Genomic DNA, 19,229 nt, shown 5'->3' with positions numbered 1-19,229 from the left:
ACTACAGATGTATATGTTCTTTATATTTTTCCCTCCAGAGGTTTTATCAGCTATGATTAGTGTGCTATTGGTGTATATACTTATGGGATTCCTCCTATATGAAGCTGTCCAAAGAACTATCCATATGAAATATGAAATAAATGGAGATATAATGCTCATCACTGCAGCAGTTGGAGTTGCTGTTAATGTAATGTAAGCTCTATTTTTTAAAAAAAAATTAATAGCTTTATTTTTTAGAACAGTTTAGGTTCACAGCAAAATTGAGCAGAAAGTGCAGATTTCCCGTACACCCCTGCCTTCACACATGCATAGATAGCTTCCCCCATTATAAACATCCTCCATCACAGTGATACCTTTGTTACAGTTGATAAACCAGCATTAACACATTACCACACACCATCCTTAGTTTACATTCGGGTTCATTCTCTTATTGTTGTATAGTCTATGGGTTTGGACAATTTTGTAATGATATGTATATACCATTATGGTATCATATACTCTATATTGTTTTCACATTAATATTTTTAAGTACTGTGAACTTAGAGACTATTTACATGCATTTGGTAACGTTCAGTGGTATTTTTATGTATTTTAAAATTATATAGTACATTAATTTTTCTTAATAAAACACTGATGGAATTATAAATTTCTCATTAGTTTGCTCAGTTATACTGAAGTTTGACTAACAACTTGGAATTTAAGTGGGACAAAGTTTTTAACTTTTACTTATATATAAATAAGATTTTTTTTTAACTATAAACTTTTTCCCTAAAAGCTATGAAATTTTTAGGTTATATGATTATTTGGACCAGCAGTCAGCAAACTTTTAATGTAAAGGGCCAGATAGTAACTACTGTAGACTTTGAGACTCATGCAGTCTCTTTTCCAGCTAGTCAGTTCTGCTGTTATAGAACAAAAGCAGCCACATTTAGTATGTAAATAAATGAGCACATCTGTGTCCCAATAAAACTTGGGCCTGTTTGCCAATCCCTTTCCTATTGGCTTCCATTCCTACTTAAAATAAAATAAATAAAAATCAAAGTCCTTAATTTGTTAATAAGATACTGTGTACCTCTCTAACTCACCCTAGCATTCTTGCTCACTTTAGTCTAGCCGCAATGGCTGTCTTGCTTTTTTGAAACACACAGAGCACATTTTCATCTAAGGGCCTTTGCCCTGGTATTCCTTCTGCCTAGAACACCCTTTCACCACCACATGCTTCCTGATTTGATTCAAGTCTCTGCTCAGATAGAATCTCAGGCTTTCTCTGACTGACCGCACTCCCCAGCACTCTCCATCCCCTCTCGATACTTTACTTTTCTTCAAAACATTTGCATTGTCTGGCAGTATATTATGTATTTATTTGTTTACTTCTCTGCCTTCTCTTCTAGAACATAAGCTCTGTGGGGATAGGGATATGTCTGTTTTATTCACTGTTTTGACTCCAGTACCTAGGATAGTACCTGATACATACTAGGCGCCTATATATATATATATTAAATGAATGAGTTCCATGATACCTCATTAGTATCTGATTTATCTGATTTGTAACAAATATTTTTATTCAATAATACTAGGAAAAATAATAATGTTTTTTTATTTTTGACAGAATGGGGTTTCTGTTGAACCAGTCTGGTCACCACGCCCATTCCCACTCCCTGCCTTCAAATTCTCCTACCATAGGTTCTGGGTGTAGACACAACCATGGGCAGGACAGCCTGGCAGTGAGAGCTGCATTTGTACATGCCTTGGGAGATTTGGTACAGAGTGTTGGTGTACTAATAGCTGCATACATCATAAGATTCAAGGTAACAAGATTGCTCATTTTTCTATCTTAAAATATATTTCATTTCAATATTAAAACTAAAGGTAATTAATTGTCTTTTGTCAGTATACTGGACACCAAAGCCAGTCTTACTCATTTTGCATTTAGGTAGGCTTAATTGAGCCATCAGTATAGCCCTTTTGCTAGCACTAAACACAATAGTATCATTTCACAGAGTAACTTATCTGTAGCTGGCTTCCATACTGCCTTCACTGGAGAACTCAATTTTAAGCCACATCACTGAATTGCTAGGTACTGGAATGTGTGCTGGACTAGAAATCCAGAGATTTGGGTTCTAGTTTTGGCTCTGCCATTAATGCTTTGACTTTGAGCAAGTCCCTCCTTTTTTATGTGAGAGGCTTAGACAAGATATGTGGCTGCTAAAACTCCTTCCAGCTCTCATATTTTATGGTTCTGGGTGGAAGATTTAGAGAAGTGACAAAGAAAAACAGAATAAATGGTTAAACTTCTGGAAACAGATCTTAGGAAGAAAGGCATTTAAACAATTCTAGGAAAGAGTGAAGATGTTTCTCAATTACAGTATCTAAAATTAAAGGTATTCTTCAGTGCTACTATAGAAGGCTAAGGAACAGGAGACAGAGTATGGCTAGCTTTGCTTTATGGTGTTTTATGTTGGTCTGTATTTAATCACACAATTTTGACCTCTCGTCTTTCAGCCAGAATATAAGATTGCTGATCCCATTTGTACATATGTATTTTCATTACTTGTGGCTTTTACAACATTTCGCATCATATGGGACACAATAGTTATAATACTAGAAGGTAAGATCTCACTAATATCCCCTTTGTGAGTTTATTACCTCCTAAATCAGATAGGGGGTGGGGGGACACTCTAGGATAAGAGTCCATGTCTTTTCCTTTCTCTTTACTGATGCTTATTAGGCTATATAGTAACACTACTTTATGTGTATATAACATATAAGAATTGATGTACTCTCCCCTCTGTTACCCATTTGATCCTTATAATAGCCAAGAAAAGTAGGTAAGGTGGACATTATCCCCATTTACCAACAAATTGAAATTGAGTTACAGAGGGGTAACATAACTTGCTTACTCAAGGTAATGCTGCTAATAAACTGTGGTGTTAGATCAAAAATAAAACTCTTTTGATTTTTAATACATTTATGTTTAGTGGTTTATTAATTCCTTAATTCCCATTTAACCTGCTACTTTGTTGTATTTTCAACATCCCTACTTACTGATATTATGTATAAGTATGTAAGTTGTCAACAATACGTTCATCATCATTGGATGTTCCTTTTTCTTTCTTTCTGTTATGTCTGTCGTAGCTTATTAAGTGAAGTATTCAAGTTTGATATTTCTTTTTAGCGAAAACGAACATTTTAAAAATTAGTTATTAACCTCTTATACATATCTTTATGTGTGCATGGTTTATCTTATAGATATTTTTGAGTGTCCATTTAAACTGAATTTGGTAAAAGCCATTTGGTTTCTTTGGGGAAAAAAAGTTCCATCAGAAATGTATAACTTTCTTCCCCAAAATAAACTTTACTCATAAATATATATTCTGAACTAATAGGTGTACCAAGCCATTTGAATGTAGACTATATCAAAGAAGCCTTGATGAAAATAGAAGATGTATATTCCGTGGAAGATTTAAATATCTGGTCTCTCACTTCAGGAAAGCCTACTGCCATAGTACACATACAGCTAAGTATGTTGCTGACAATAAATGCTGGGGTTGGTGGACTTTATCTGTGGAATTAAACATATGTGCTTATAATTAAGTAGGAAGACTTGTCTGCTGGAAAGATTTACCTTAAGGGAGGGGGTCAGGCTTTTCAAAAGGAGAGTTGCAGATCAATAATAACAGCAGAGCAATAATTTTCGATCTCTGAGATGAGACATTACAAATTGATTTTTGCCTTCAGATTAAGGCATGAAGTATATTTACTGTGCTTTTTCTAGATAAGAAAAGCTAGATCTGTTTTTACTTCCTAAAGTCGTTTCACAGATTGATGTTTCTTATTTATCAAAATATTAAAAAGTACAAAAGCCAAAAGACTTGTAATTGATGTCTAGTATTCTTTCTCTACCCGAGAGTGGACTGGAGGATTTTGAATAATGAGAAAGCCATCCTGGCTTTGGAAACTGGCATACTTCTCTAACAGTGGCTTCAGGACAGGAGAAATCAAACTAATAGGTTCACTGTATACTAAGTTTGTTATTTCCCTGTATCATTGTAACTATGTACAATGAATAGTAATGATATTTTCTTGACATTGCAGTTCCTGGAAGTTCATCTAAATGGGAGGAAGTACAGTCCAAAGCAAAGCATTTATTATTGAACACATTTGGCATGTATAAATGTACTATTCAGCTTCAAAGTTACAGGCAAGAAGTGGACAGAACTTGTGCACATTGTCAGAGTTCCAGTCCTTAATTTTATACATCTTGGGGACTACTGCCTATTGATCCTGCAGTCACAGACCTGAGAGCAATAACCGCACACACCTGAATGAGAAAATGGAATCCCTGACAGCTGTGTCCATATCAAGCACCAGTCTTTCAAAACAATCACTTCAGCCTGACAGTACTAGTTTCTGCTTAATGGTAAAAATGAGACTTCACCATGATTTTCAGATGAAGATGTTTCCAAAACACTACAGAATAAGATGTGACTCTACAGATACCTCAAAGAAGACAATCCGAGACCATACATCATTCATTATGACAGAGTACGTGTCTTAAAGGAAGCATCAAGAATTCAGTATTTGCATTTAAAAATTCTTTTTAAAGACCATTTTTTATCAAGCCAGTGCTGGAAAACTGAATTTTTTTATTATGTAATCTTGACATCCAGCTTCTGGAATTTGACACCCAGCTCTCTTTTTACAGAAATTATTTCTCAACAGATTTCAGAGAGTACTAGAAATTATCCAGAGAGTGGAATAAGCATGTATTCCCCGTTTCAGAAATGTCTTATTTCACAAATAATGTTTTTGTTATAGTTATACTTTATAAACAGTTTTTTTCAGATGTTACAGGGTTTTGCATCTCAAAGTTAACATTTTTTGGTTATTTGTAACCTTAATCAGAACCAAATCTTTATGTATTGTGGTCCCTGTCATTAGGAATACTTAGGAAATATTTTCAGTACTATCCTGAAAGGCAGAAGTTCATCTTAAACTCACGTTATGATATGATAATATAAAACAAAATATAGGAGTAAGGATGGAGTGTGGAATGTCAGATTTTAAGTCTTCCTGAAATCACTTTTATTGTTCATGGAATTATCTTTACTTAAGAATAGGAGGAGACTGCAAAATGTAAACAGTGATCCTCTGCCCTTTTAAGAACTAAAAGTTTGCTTGGTACCTTGCTTCAGGCCTCCTGCCCAGTTAGTCTGTTTGTGCCCTTTCAGGGTAAAACTCTGGAGGACTGAGGTTCAGTTTGTAATGCCCGTCTTTCCACGTGTAGATTAACCACATTCCTCCAGAGAGATTTTCTCTTTGATGATAAGGGTTAGGGATTCTCCATGGACTTCAGAAACCCTAAGATACAATCTTGAGGTTTTCCAATAATACCATAGCAGAAATGCCCAAAGAGATGGGGAGAAGACATTACTCGGGGTGGAGGTGGGGGCGGGGAATGTCAAGGGTTTTTGACCTAGTGTTTGTGTTTTTTAAAGCAGGGGAATAGGGATAGACATTCAGTCTGTGGTGTAGGGAGGCTAAACATGAAACTTTCCAAACTGAATGTAACCTAATTGGTAACAGTTGTGTTAAAGAGGCAGCTGTGAATACTCATGTTCCATTTTGCCACTGTTGGTTTTGAGATTATCTTTATGCACTTTAGGAGTCCATTTTCACAGGGACAGTTTCTTAACCAAGAATGGATATGGTTCTTGGGATCCTCAGAAAATCACAGCAAAGTACAGTGTACCAGACAGACAAGTTGTGAATTGAAAGCCTACATAAACATGCAGATGATTTATAATATCAAAAAAGGGTGGAAAACAGATTTTCTTTCTACCAAGTACCTCACTATAAGTAAACTGAAGAGAAAACCTGAATTTACCTGAATTTATATGAAAGGCAAATAGGAATAAATGAGAAGCATTTCAGTGAACATTTGGGCATTTAAGGACTTTGGGTACCTAGCAAGTAAAAGGAAGAGAGTATGCATTATATGCGAATGGTTTTCCATATTTGCAGCTGTTTCCCATGTCCCCTGAGCTTATTTCTTGTAAACTTTCCTATATCTTAGATTAGGTATATCTTAATTTTCATATTGACCTGTTCCTTGAAAAGTTACTTGATAAAACAGTCTAAAATCCATTTGAGGAAAGAAAAGGAGCCTTTTGTAAAATGCAGAATCACTGAAAACTTCTATAAATCCTAATGACCACGTTCTATTTAAAGTGAAGTACATATGAAGTCTCCTGCCTTTGTCTTTTGTAGCAAGGATTACAGATTTTGTACTTACTGGGTCTGTGAGACAGAATTGATAGATGTCACTTTTTGTAACTTGACAAGACCCAGGAAAAAGGATGTGAATTTAGCAGATAAGACCAGGGACTGGTCTGCCTCTGATAAGGAGCCTTGGGTGTGTCCCTCACCTGCTGAGCTGCAACCCTGAGTTACAGCCCTCAGCCAGCCCTCACAAGGGAGAGTTGTCGTAGTTGACCTACGACAAGCGGTGGTAACTATGGATGAACACCTAGCATGGTTACTTTTGCACTGGGAGGACAGATCACAGCATAAAAACTGGGCAGTTCTTCAGTGTGGTGTATTTTAATTAACATTTGCAAATAATCAGAGTTACTTATGTATATAAAATGTGTTTCACAGCTCTGGCTTAGAGGCAGCATTTTGATTTATTTTAGGGAAAACCCTATTTTTCATTAATAACTACGCTGCCTTAGAAATCTAATGTGAGAAATACAGTGGAATAAGGCATCTTTATGGCATCAGAGGGCTATGAAATGCAAAACCACAAACAAGCAGAATTCCCACACACTTTCCATTAGTTGTGCCTTGTGTGATGCAAGCCCAGATTTTTGCAGCTTGCAGCTCTCATCAGTATTGTTTGTCAAATCACAGGATCTCTTATTTTACCTTTCTCTTTTCAAATTTTGGTACTTTATTTCCATTTTCTAAAACTATCCTGCTCTTAAATGTCTCAGTGTTCTGGTTCTGTCTCTTGAACCCAGGTGTCCTCACTGACACTGTCTTTAGTAGAACTTTCCCAGAATAGACACAGGCGAGATTAGATACATGAGCTTCCCTTTCATTTTAATGTGAGGAAAATGATCTTTCAGAAAAACAAAGCACCACTTGTAAAATGTATTTCTAGGGGTAAGGTAATGTATTTCTAGGGGTAACAAAACCTTTTTGTTTTGTTTTGTTTTGTTTTGTTTTGTTTTGTTTTGTTGTTTTTTTAACAGCTGCTTGTTTCTCATCCAAATTTCTTTGCACATTGAGCTTTACAGAGTAAGTGTGATAGGAATGGCCCACACTATACAACCATGACTGAAGATCATTTCTAAGAAGACTCTGGGTTGTGTTTCTCCAGCAACCACTCTTCTGAAATAAGCACAATTACCTAAATTTGTCTTTCTTCCTTTATTTTCTTTCCTTCTTTCAAGTGTGGGGCTTAAATTTAAGACCCTGAGGTCAAGACCTGAGACACCCAGGCATCCCTAAATTTATTTTCTCTCTATGAATTTATATAAATTGGTTCACCATAATGAATAGTGTGCCCTTACCGAATTTGAACCCCTTTGGAATAAGGTTTTAGGTAATTTTGCTGTTGACTCCACTTTACATCTAGTAAATTTAAAGTTACAGTATGTGTTAATAGATATAAAATTAGTTCATTTGGCTCAGTTTGTCTTTAAACCACACTTAGCTTATGAGCCAGTTGGGTATTAGTCACAAATGAATAATGACTCCTTGCTATGCTGTGTTGAGGGGAGGTGAGTCTGATTTCCAAATGATTAAGTTTTATTTCTAACTATAGATATGTCATGTGAGTCTTGCCAGACAGGGTATCCAATTTATTTTACAGCTCACCAATCAGGGATATTTTTTGTGATGTTGGTAGGTACCTGCAAATTAGAAGAAATTGTCATGGGAGTTTGTCAGTATTGAATTGTGTATGTGCATTCAGGCCATCCTGTCACTGATTTCTCGCTTACAAAGGGTTTACACTGTTCTTATCATATTGTGAGGACCAATGAACATTTTCTGATTTTTGGTAAGACTGGAAAACATTTACAGAGACTTCCCCAATTAAATCTGTGCCAGTATCAATTTATAATAATGTAATTAAGTATATTCTGAAGTAATTGCAACACAAAATAGAAATGGCCAGTAGTAGTATGTCAGCTTTGCACCTGGAAGATACTGTATATTTGAAAGCTTTTGCTTCTCTAAAAAAAATAATGTTATTAAGTAAGCCATAACACAGTTTAAGAAATTGTATATAATTTTCCATTTGCCCTTTCAGAAACCAGGTATTTTGCATATGATTGATTTTAGGAAGATTTTGAAGCTGGGGTTTGCCCTTGTAATTTAAGATCAAAGTATAGCATATGTATATGTACTGTATTTGCAATTTTCAAATTGTAATTTCCTATACATTTATTAAATAAAGTATTGTTTTGCTGTGTGGTTTATTAAAAAATGAAAATCTACAATCCCCCTTAAATCTCTGACTTTTTTTTTATTTAAATAATAGCAGTAGGCCTTACAACATCATAATAATCTCAAAAAGCATTCAAAGTAGATTGTAACCTAACTAGTTATATCAACTCAGATGGTAACACCCTCTGAGATGTTTAAGAAATAAACGTGAAAAAAAAACATCCAGATAAGGAAAAAAAAATATTAAAAGAATCTAACTTTCTCTGTCACTTTCAATATCCTTGCAGCCCCAGGCCAGGAACAGTGGCAGAAAGGCAAGAGCAAGGCTTCTGCTAAAGATTGGTGAGGGCCGGGGATCCCTGGGTGGCTCAGCGGTTTGGCGCCTGCCTTTGGCCCAGGGCGCGATCCTAGAGTCCCAGGATCAAGTCCCACGTCGGGCTCCTGGCATGGAGCCTGTTTCTCCCTTCTCCTGTGTCTCTGCCTCTCTCTCTCTCTCTCTCTCTCTCTCTCTCTGTGTATCTATCATAATTAATAAATAAATAAATAAATAAATAAATAAATAAATAAATAAATCTTTAAAAAAAAAAAAAAGATTGGTGAGGGCCTTCGTGAGGTCTGAGTGTCATGACAGGGTGACCCTCCAGTAGTGTAGACAAGGGGTCTCACACTGTGCCTCACGAGCCAGTTCTGTCCTGCAGCCTGTTTTATATGGTCCAAGGAGCTGAAAATGATTTTTATATTTCTTATGGATAAAAAAAAAAAATCAGAAGAAAATGATGTGAAAATTATGTTGAACTTTATATTTCAGAGTAAAACTGTTCCTCCCACACAGCCATTCTCACGTGATCATATATTGTCTGTGACTGCTCCAATGCTGCAGTGGAAGAGTTGAGTACTTGGGACGAATATGAAATATTTACTGTCTGACCATTTATAAGAAAAGTTTGCCCACCCCTGGCATACACTGTTGTATTTTAAGGCTATAATAGCATATTATGAGTGCAGCAGACTTCTAGATCCTGCTTGGAAGCTTCTGAGACTGTCCAATCTGAAGGCCATCTGAGCCATCAAAGGTTCTTTACCTCTCCTTATCTTTTTTCTTTTCTATATCCTCCTTGGAGTTTGGGGCAGAAAGAGGAAAAGAATAGCAAGATTTCAAACATTATGTGCCATATGTCCTAATGTTTACTAGCAAAGCAGTTTTCTACTCCAGGATCATTTAAGAATACTTTCAAAAGGGGTGCCTGGGTGGCTCAGTTAAGTGTCCAACTCTTGATTTCAGGTTGTGATTTCAGGGTTGTGAAATCGAGCCCCCGCATTGGGCTTCATGCTCAGCAGGGAGTTTGCTTGAGATTCTCTCCCTTTCCTTCTGTCCCCACCCTGCATGTGTGAGTGCTCTGTAAAAAATAATTCGATCCTAAAAAAATACTTTTCAATATAAAGGCTTATTTACTTGATTTTTAAATTTTCACTTGTTATGACAAAAAAGGGAAATTAAAATGTATGTATATATCAAGTACTTTGTGTAGTTTGTGCCACCTGGTAGCTCACAAGTGAAAAATAACATTTTATCTGCTAAATAAGATGAAAATCGGTTATTGGGCTGGCTGGCAGGCTGGCTTGTTTGTTTATTTATTTGAAAGATTTATTTATTCATGAGAGGCAGAGGGAGAAGAAGCAAGCTCCATGCAAGGAGCCTGATGTGGGACTCTAACCCAGGACTCTGGGATCACACCCTGAGCCAAAGGCAGATGCTCAACCATCGAGCCACCCAGGTGTCCCAAGGGCTTTTAAAATATGTTCTTTAAAGTTTTCGAGTCACCCAGGGAGAGATACATCTATTTTTGAAAATAGTAATGGAATCTAGTTTTAGATAAGTTATACTAGATAGGTGTTACATATTATTTACTTAGCTAGATCTATCTAAAATGTGTGATTTTTTTTTTTTTTTTGGTCCATGTCAGATGCTAAAATGAATTCTAAGTTGGGGTAACAGCATTACAAACTGTTATTTATGTCAAATTTTCAGTTTTATTTAATATATTAGTAAAATATTTCTTGGTTATAATTCAATTCCAACTATGATCTATTATAATTCCTGTAAGCTATGAAATAGCTTAAGTAGGAAGTATGAAGCCTTCTGACTAAATATCATCTCTACATAAATCATGTGTTTAAGGTTAGGAGGTTTAAAAATCCAGCCTCAGTGAAATATCACCAAAGATATCATTTTCAAGCAACGTTCTGGTTTAAGGCTCTCGTGTGACTTACAGAACAGTGAACTATGAAGTTTGGCCTATGGGAATTACCCAATAAACATGAAGAGGATACTGTGTAACTTACCACATAGCTTCCATGTCTCCTTTCCTGAACTTTTCAAAAATTCATTCTGGTTTGACTTTCAAATTCCTTTTTTTTTTTTTTTTTAATTTTATTTATTCATGAGAGACACATACAGAGGCAGAGACACAGGCAAGGAGAGAAGCAGGCTCCATGCAGGGAGCCCGATGCGGGACTTGATCCTGGGACTGCAGGATCATGTCCTGGGCCAAAGGCAGACACTCAACCACTGAGCCATCCAGGCTTCCCAACTTTCAAATCCCTATTGTCTATGTTTTACTTGCCAGTTTCTGCATATTAGTTTGTGGGGTTTTGTTGGGTTTGGGGTTTTCTTTGTTTTAGCACTTCTGTTCCCTTTAACAAAATGCCATGGAAAAAGTGTGTGGGGGTTAGTTTTTCTACAAAATATATTGAGCTATTTCTTGGTAAGAAAGTAGGATTTTGGGATCCCTGGGTGGCGCAGCGGTTTGGCGCCTGCCTTTGGCCCAGGGCACGATCCTGGAGACCCGGGATCGAATCCCACGTCGGGCTCCCTGCATGGAGCCTGCTTCTCCCTCTGCCTGTGTCTCTGCCTCTCTGTCTCTCTCTCTCTCTGTGACTATCATGAATAAATAAATAAAATCTTTAAAAAAAAAAAAAAAAAAGAAAGTAGGATTTTTTTTTTTTTTTTTTTTTTAATGAAAATTTTCAGAGACCCCATGAATGTAAGGCCAACCCTGGAGCAAGACAGATCACCTCTGTTCCCTTGATTTTCTTAGGATTGCAGATCTGACCCCACCCCCACCCTCCTCCATTATCTTTCCTTCCTTCCAGAGGAATCCAGCTGGCAGCAGGATGTATGCCTCAGACAGTGGATTTCTGGCCTGGCATGAAGAAATGGGGTGAAGATGAGAGTTTCCTGGACTTCTATTCATTAAAACATAAAACCTGTGAAGGCTACAGGCAAATCCTAGTTCCAACAGGCTCTTTTTTTTTTTTTTTTTTTAATTCATGAGAGACACAGAGGGACAGAGACATAGGCAGAGGGAGAAGCAGGTTAGTGCATGGAGCCTGATGTGGGACACGATCCTGGGACTCCAGGATCACACCACACCCTGAGCCAAAGACAGCTCAACCACTGAGCCACACAGGCGTCCCCCAACAGGCTCTTAATCACTTTACAGTCTGGCTGGAGTTCAGCATTATCTGAATACAATCCCATTCCATCCTGTCTTTGCTTTTTTGTGTAAAGTCCAGCATATTTTTTAAAGCTCTAAGATAAAATATTACATAATTTACAGTGTTTTAGCCATATAAATATATTTGGTTTGAGAAACATTCTCATGATACCAGTAACTGAAATTGGGATATTTCAAAAAGTTGATTTAATTGATTGGAATTTTTTTACAGGGTATATTGAGACTACTTCCAGATGCCATTCATTTTATAATCTTATAATTGATCTTTGAAGATCACCTCCCTCCCACTGAACATATTATAGATTATATCACAAAATTCCTATGTATTTTAAAAATTAAATAGGAAATGTAACAATATTATATTTTTGGAGAGCATCTTGGGTCATATCCTCACTCCTACAAACAGGTCAAACTCCCATTAGGGATGGCTTGAGAAACTGTGGCCTGCCTGTAGGATGAAATCCATCCTCTTGGTAATGACATACAAAATCCTTCTAATTTGGTGACTGCTCACTTCTCCACCGACAGTTCCATCCTGTCCACAACCACTCCCTACCTCTCATGTGTCAGCCATACCAAACCACAGCCAACTTTTGGTTTAACGGGGGAAATATTTGCTAACATTTTTTTGAGATTTTACTGCATTTCAGACACCGTACTGTGCACTCTAATAGTTAATTCTCATGATGGTATTTTGATGAATATTATAATCTTCATTTTACAAATGAAGAAACGGAGACCAGAAATTAAATACCTTGCCAATGTCACATAGGTAGAGTCATAATGCAGGATTGGAAGGTCATAACTCTTAAATAGTTATAATTAGTAAACAAGTATTACAAAAGGGATCCAGTGTAGAATAATGTAGTCAAAATCACAACCAAGTTTTAGATTAGATGTATAAAAGTAATGGAAGTATAATAGTTCAGGAACACTCAACTTTCTAGCATTTATATGCATGATTGGTAAAAAAAAGTAGCCAGAAGTTTATTTCATAATTGAGTTCTAGTTTTCTAAGGTACTAGAATGGTACTAAATGAGGTCACTAGCCTTTCCTCTCTTCATTCCTCAGCCCTCATTCCCATGACTGGGAAGGGTTGGGACCCAAGCCACAGGGGGCTTTCCTCTATAGCCTGCCACTGCTTTGCCCCCAAGACAGTGCACTTCTGCACCTGGGGGAGGGGCTGTTTCACGTTACAGTCAACATAAATTAGGACCCACTAGTCACAGCAATCCCCCAAATCTTCAGTCAATGCTTATATTGCTTGGGGAGAGGGAAGAGTCGCTAAATCAAGGAGAAGGGGTTGTACCCACCACTGGACCATCACCAAGACAGGATTGAAATGAAGAAACAGCTCAGAAGTTCTACATCGAGAATGTGAACCCATGACACAAGCCTCCAGTAATTCACAGAAATTTCCAGGAAGTTAGTGAACTTCCCACAAGCCATGGAATTATGGGTTGAAGCTGATCTCATCTTGGTTGGGAGTGGGTAAGATCTAGTAGATATCCGGGTTAGTTAGTAGGTAGCTCCAACCCAAATAGATGCTTTCCCTGTGAGCTCACACAGAGGTATGGACTCAGAGCAGGCTGTTCAGATTTCCATCCTGGCCGCCCCCTTCCTAACAGTGAGATTTGGGATCATTTATTGAACTTTTCTGTGTCTCAGTGTCTCCATCTGCAAAGCAGTAATATTAACTGTCCCTACCTCATGTGACTTTTATAAGGATTAAATGAGCTACAGAGTAAAAGTGCTGAGAACACATCATTATTACATGTTCATCTCTTTACAAATGCACTGCCTATCATTTTTTTTACTTCACTGGGCAGTGCCAGTCTTGCAGGTCTCAGAATAAGGCCAACTTTCTTAGCCTCTGCTCCTTTGCCCCTTCTTTATCTGGAAGATCATTTCCCCAACTTCTTTATGTTACAAAACCCAACTCATCCTTAAAGACTCTCCTCAGACATCATCTCCTTCAGAAAGCCTTCCTTGCCCTCCCAATGTGGATTAGGAGCCCCTCCTCTGTGCCCGTCTTCCCTGTTTGGTCACTGTGAGAGCCACCACTGGGCTAGCCCCTAGGGAGGGACCTAGCTCTTCCCTTTGAATTTCCAGTGTTAGAGACACAGGAGGCCTGTGAGAATGTTGGAAACTATAATATCCATTTTTGCATGGAAATTTTTTTTAAAGATTTTATTTATTTATTCATGAGAAACACACACACACACACACACACAGAGGCAGAGACACAGGCAGAGGGAGAAGCAGGCTCCATGCAGGGAGCCCAACATGGGACTCGATCCTAGGGTCTCCAGGATCACAGCCCGGGCTGAAGGCAGCACTAAACCACTGAGCCACCCAGGCTGCCCCTGCATGGAAATTTTTTAAGGAGCCCTAAGATACCCCCATTGTCGATGCTGTAATCTCTTTCCCATAATATAACTGAAACCCTAGCACAAAACTGTACCTCTGAAAAAATGTTCCAGATTGGCCAACTCCCAATAATAAAGAATTGGGTTTTGGGAGCCAATTTGGTTTTTTTCTTTAGGAGCCTGATGCGGAGCTCAATCCCAGGACCCCAGGATCATGACCTGAGCTGAAGACAGATGCTTAACTGACTGAGCCACCCAGGTGCCCCCAAAGAAGTGGGTTTTTTATACTTAAACGATATATATAATTATAGTACAGCTATTCAAGAATTTCTGGTTATTTTCAATCTCTAAGATTACAACGGAAATTAGCTGCTTCTCTGAAACACCCCAATTACACAATTAACTGCAACTAAATTGGTGTTAACAGCCAGTACTTATTATCACTTACAGAATCTGTGTATTCTGTGGTAGCCAGGAGCTAGTTCCTGTCAATTCCAGGCTTGCCCACGACAGCTCATTGGTTTTGCAAAGACACTTAACGTTTAGAAGATGAACAGCTACTATTTTCAGCTTGAAATTGGGGGACAGCTCACACTCCTTTGAAAGTATTGATGGGGTTTAAGTTAATCTTTATTGTCACTGTTAAAACATTTAACTGAGTATACACAAGTACAGTAAGAGGCAAAATAACAGATTCTGGTCTCAGCTTTGCTGGGGTGTCTCATTGGACAAGTTATTCTGTTTTGCTGGCCCTCAGTCTGGCTGTCTGAATAATAGTATTAGTGATAATAATAATAATAATAATAATACACTGATGGAATGCTTCACACTGTACATGCCAGGCACTGTTCTAAAAGCTTTTTAGGGGATCCCTGGGTGGCGCAGCGGTTTGGCACCTGCCTTTGGCCCAGGGCACGATCCTGGAGACCCGGGATCGAATCCCACATCAGGCTCCTGGTGCATGGAGCCTGCTTCTCCCTCTGCCTGTGCCTCTGCCTCTCTCTCTCTCTCTCTGTGACTATTGTGAATAAATAAAAATTAAAAAAAAAAAAAGGATAAAAGCTTTTTAGGTATTTGGGAATCTTACCAAACAACCTTATGAGTTATTATTGCCCTGGTTTTACAGATGAGGAAACTGAGACGAGGAGAGTTTAAGAAACTAGCCGAAGGTCAGTTAGCAAGCGGCAGAGCTGGGATTCAAATCCAGATGGGTTGGCCCCAGCATCCATGCTCTTAGCCCTTTGGGATCCTCTAATGCTGAATTTCGTGATGCTCTCGGCTGCCCTGGGCCACAGCAAGAACCTGGCTGCGTGTGCGGCTGCGGGTGGGGGAGTGTGAAGAGGAGCTCGGAAGGAATGTGCCTGCTTCAACAATTGTGCAACCGGATGGACAGGTTACCTTAACTCTGACCTCATCTCTCCCAGAACTGCCCGAGGCTTACTAGCATTTTTTTTTTTTAAATAAATGAAGACCCTGAGGGGCTGTGCAATTCCTGCCTCCTCTCTTGTGTACTTTGTCGGTGAGCCGTCGAGGAGAGGTGGCATAGTGTGATGGCAAGGGCGAGTTTGGGTCCAGCCTGTGGGGCTCAGATTCAGCTCCGTGAACTTAATCTCTGGGTGACCTTAGCAAGCATCTAGACCTCCCAGCTATAGGAGGTAACATCCTGGATTTCCCAGGTCTGCTTGGGAGTGAACTATGGTGATGTCCATAAAACGTCTAGCACAGTGCTTGCTGTTCAATAAATTGTCCTCTCCTCCTGCTCCGTGACTGAGAAATCCTGAGTATCTTGACTAGACACATCTACTTAGTATAATGCAGGAAGACACTGACACCAGGGATTCTTCTAAGGCTGGAAAGAAACTGTTATCTGAGATTTCAGGTCAGATCATCCTGACCATCAGCCTCTTCTCACCGGGGTGGAAGTGACCCCGAGTTTATATCCAGGTTCCATCAGTATGAACTTAGGTAAATTACTTGACCTCTTTGGGCTCTGTTTTTTCATTGTTAAAGTCAGAGGTCATAATGTCACCTGGTCTTGGGACTGTTTTGAGGACTATGTGAGGTGATGCCCACAGAGCACCTGGCATGTGCTGGGTGCTCACTGAACGGTGGCTGCAGCTGCCAATGTTCCCATTTTGTTTTCCTGAGCCTCCCTGGCCTCACTAGAAGCCTTCCTGACATCCTACAAACAACCTCAAAGTCATAACTTCAATATACAATTGAGATGCAGGATCTGAGTCACTCATAACCACCCCAGCACAGATCATGCCATCAGTTCAAGGAGGACATCTTACTGGGCTGGCACTTCCTCCCACCAAGATCCTGGGCTTAGGGCTGCTTCTGGGCAAGGCATCCAAGGCAGAAACCGTGAGTCATGAGCAGAAGGACCTAAAAATTCTTAAGAAGATTCTCAGTTCAATACACCCACACTCACTAAACCAGGACCTAAAATAGTTTTTCTCTAGAGGGAAACATAAGTCGAGATGTGTCTCTATCATGTCACAGTGACAGAATGAAGGCTTAGATTATAGGGAGTTCCCGGGAGCTGAATCACTGCCTGTAATGCCCCCTACCGTGTCCCTAGGACAGGCTCGATTAATCCTAGCACAGCCAATGTCTCCCAGTACCTGAAACATCAAATTCACAGACTACCCCCTTATCCTCCAAACACACCATCATCCCTGTACTTGGTTCTTATTTTCACAGGCTACATCAGTAGGAGAGGGAGAGGTTTCATCCTGCACCCTCCTGTGGCCATCCCTGCAGCCTATATAGACTTGAACTACTCTATAATCACACTGAGTTCTTCCTCTCATTCCTCAGTGGACTCAATACACCCATAACCCAACCACCCAAGATGCATGTGGACCCTGTCCTTAAGATACTGTAAGCACTTAAGATACTTAAGTCCACATGCATCTTAAGTCCACACGCATCTTGCCCCATCCCAGCCTTAGCGTCTAACACGAGTGGCACAGAGTGGGTCTCAACAGATCTTCACTGAATGAATGATAAGTGAATAAATTCTGACATTAGAGAAGGAGTGAAAGTCTCTCCCTGGTACAGAATCACTAGAGTAATAAATACCTTCTAGAACTGTGCTGCCCAATGTGGTAGTCACTAGCTATATGTGGACATTTAAATTTTAATTGTTATTTTTTTTTATTTATTTATGATAGTCACACAGAGAGAGAGAGAGGCAGAGACACAGGCAGAGGGAGAAGCAGGCTCCATGCACCGGGAGCCCGACGTGGGATTCGATCCCGGGTCTCCAGGATCGCGCCCTGGGCCAAAGGCAGGCGCCAAACCGCTGCGCCACCCAGGGATCCCTAAATTTTAATTGTTATTAATTAAAACTAAATAACGCCATAAAGTTACACCTACCATATGCTCCAGCCATTCCATTCCTAGATATATACCTAAGAAAAATGAAAGCATATGTCCACACAAAGACTTGCCTAATGATGTTCGTAGCGACTTTATTTGCATTGACTAAAAACTAGAGAAAAGAAGCAAATGTTCATCCACAGATGAATGGATAAAAAAAAAAATTGTAGTATATCCATACAACAGACTACTACTGAGTGATAAAAAGGAATGAACTATTGATACACACAACAGACATGAATCGCTGAATGACTACACTGAGCAAGTAGACAAAAAATAAATATTGTATAATTCCACTTATATAAAATTCAAACTATTTGTACAGACTGGAAGCAGCAGGTCCACGGTTGCTTGGGGACTGGGAGGAGCAGTGGAGGGGGAGGGGGGAGGCTTACAAAGGTGCATGAGGAGACCCTGGGCTGAGAGAGATGCTCACCGTCGGGCTCACCGTCGGGACTGTGGTGATCATTTCACAGGTATGGGGGTCATACACATACCAAATATTATTTTTTTTAAGATTTTTAAAATTTATTCATGAGACACAGAGAGAGAGAGACAGAGACACAGGCAGAGGGAGAAGCAGGCTCCCTGTGGGGAGCCCGATGTGGGACTCGATCCTAGACGTCAGGATCAGGACCTGAGTCAAAGGCAGACGCTCAACCGCTGAGCCACCCAGGCGTCCTCCTACCAAATATTATTAAGCTGTACTTTTTAAATATGTGCTGGATATTGTTTGTTAACTATATCTCAATTAAAATTGAGTGTTAAAAAAAATTCAATAAAATTAAAAATCCAGGGGCACCTGGGTGGCTCAGTGGGTTAAGAGTCTGCCTTTGGCTCAGGTGGTGATCCCAGAGTCCTAGGCTCGAGCCCTGAGCCCCGCATCAGGCTCCCTGCTCAGCGGGGAGCCAAGCCCTCCCTCTCCCTCTGCCCCTACCCCCACCCATGTGCTCTCTCTCTCTCTCTCTCCCAAATAAACAACAAAAAAACCCCTCTAAAAAATCAGTTCCTAAGTCACTTTCACCACATTTCAAGCACTCAGTGGCCTATGTGGCTCGTGGCTACCACACTGGATGGCAAAGACAGAGAACATTTCCGTCATCGCAGAAAGTAGCAGATTGGCAAGGGCCCCAGAAGCCACCTGCGCAACCCGCCCCCAGAGCATAAATCTGCAAAATTCCTGGAGGCCCCTGTGGCCTCCCTGTTCCCAGGGCTCACCCCACAGCCCACCGCGCTGGGCCCCTGGGCAGGCTCACCAAGCTCTCCCTTCCCCCTCTGTGCTCCACTAGCCCCTGGGCCCTCAACCCTCCCCCCATCCCCTCCCGTCAGCCCTCGCCCTCAGTAAGTATCTCAAATCTGTCCCTTGCAGAACTGCAAATTAAACCTCCCTCGTTCCGGCCCTGCCCCTGGCTACTGCCCCACTTCCCTCCCTCCCGAGCAAGGTCAGGCCAGCAGGTGGCCTGTCTGTCTCTGCTTCTCCTTCTCACCTTCGTTTAC

General features: G+C 39.8%; 1 protein-coding gene across 3 annotated transcripts in view; it reads left to right on the top strand.

Annotated features, from left to right (window-relative positions):
• The window catches only part of SLC30A4 (solute carrier family 30 member 4), a 31,687-nt gene extending 19,948 nt beyond the window's left edge, over positions 1-11,739 (top strand). The window contains exons 3-8 of one of the 3 annotated variants that reach the window (XR_005381589.1): positions 39-192; positions 1,610-1,808; positions 2,503-2,608; positions 3,387-3,521; positions 4,096-4,545; positions 11,611-11,739. Coding sequence is in view for 1 of the 3 variants with exons in the window: in XM_038580312.1 (XP_038436240.1) it covers positions 39-192; positions 1,610-1,808; positions 2,503-2,608; positions 3,387-3,521; positions 4,096-4,250 (749 nt within the window). In the remaining 2 variants the exon portion in view is untranslated. Of the gene's footprint in view, positions 1-38; positions 193-1,609; positions 1,809-2,502; positions 2,609-3,386; positions 3,522-4,095; positions 8,522-8,744; positions 8,900-11,610 lie in introns of those variants that run through there. The other 2 variants (XR_005381588.1, XM_038580312.1) reach the window with 2 other exon arrangements.
• The last annotated feature ends 7,490 nt before the right edge of the window (positions 11,740-19,229 follow it).

The sequence above is a fragment of the Canis lupus genome, chromosome 30 (assembly GCF_011100685.1).
Source record: "Canis lupus familiaris isolate Mischka breed German Shepherd chromosome 30, alternate assembly UU_Cfam_GSD_1.0, whole genome shotgun sequence".
NCBI lineage: Eukaryota > Metazoa > Chordata > Mammalia > Carnivora > Canidae > Canis > Canis lupus.
Note: the sequence above shows the minus strand (reverse complement) of the source record. Positions and strands in the feature narration are given on the sequence as shown.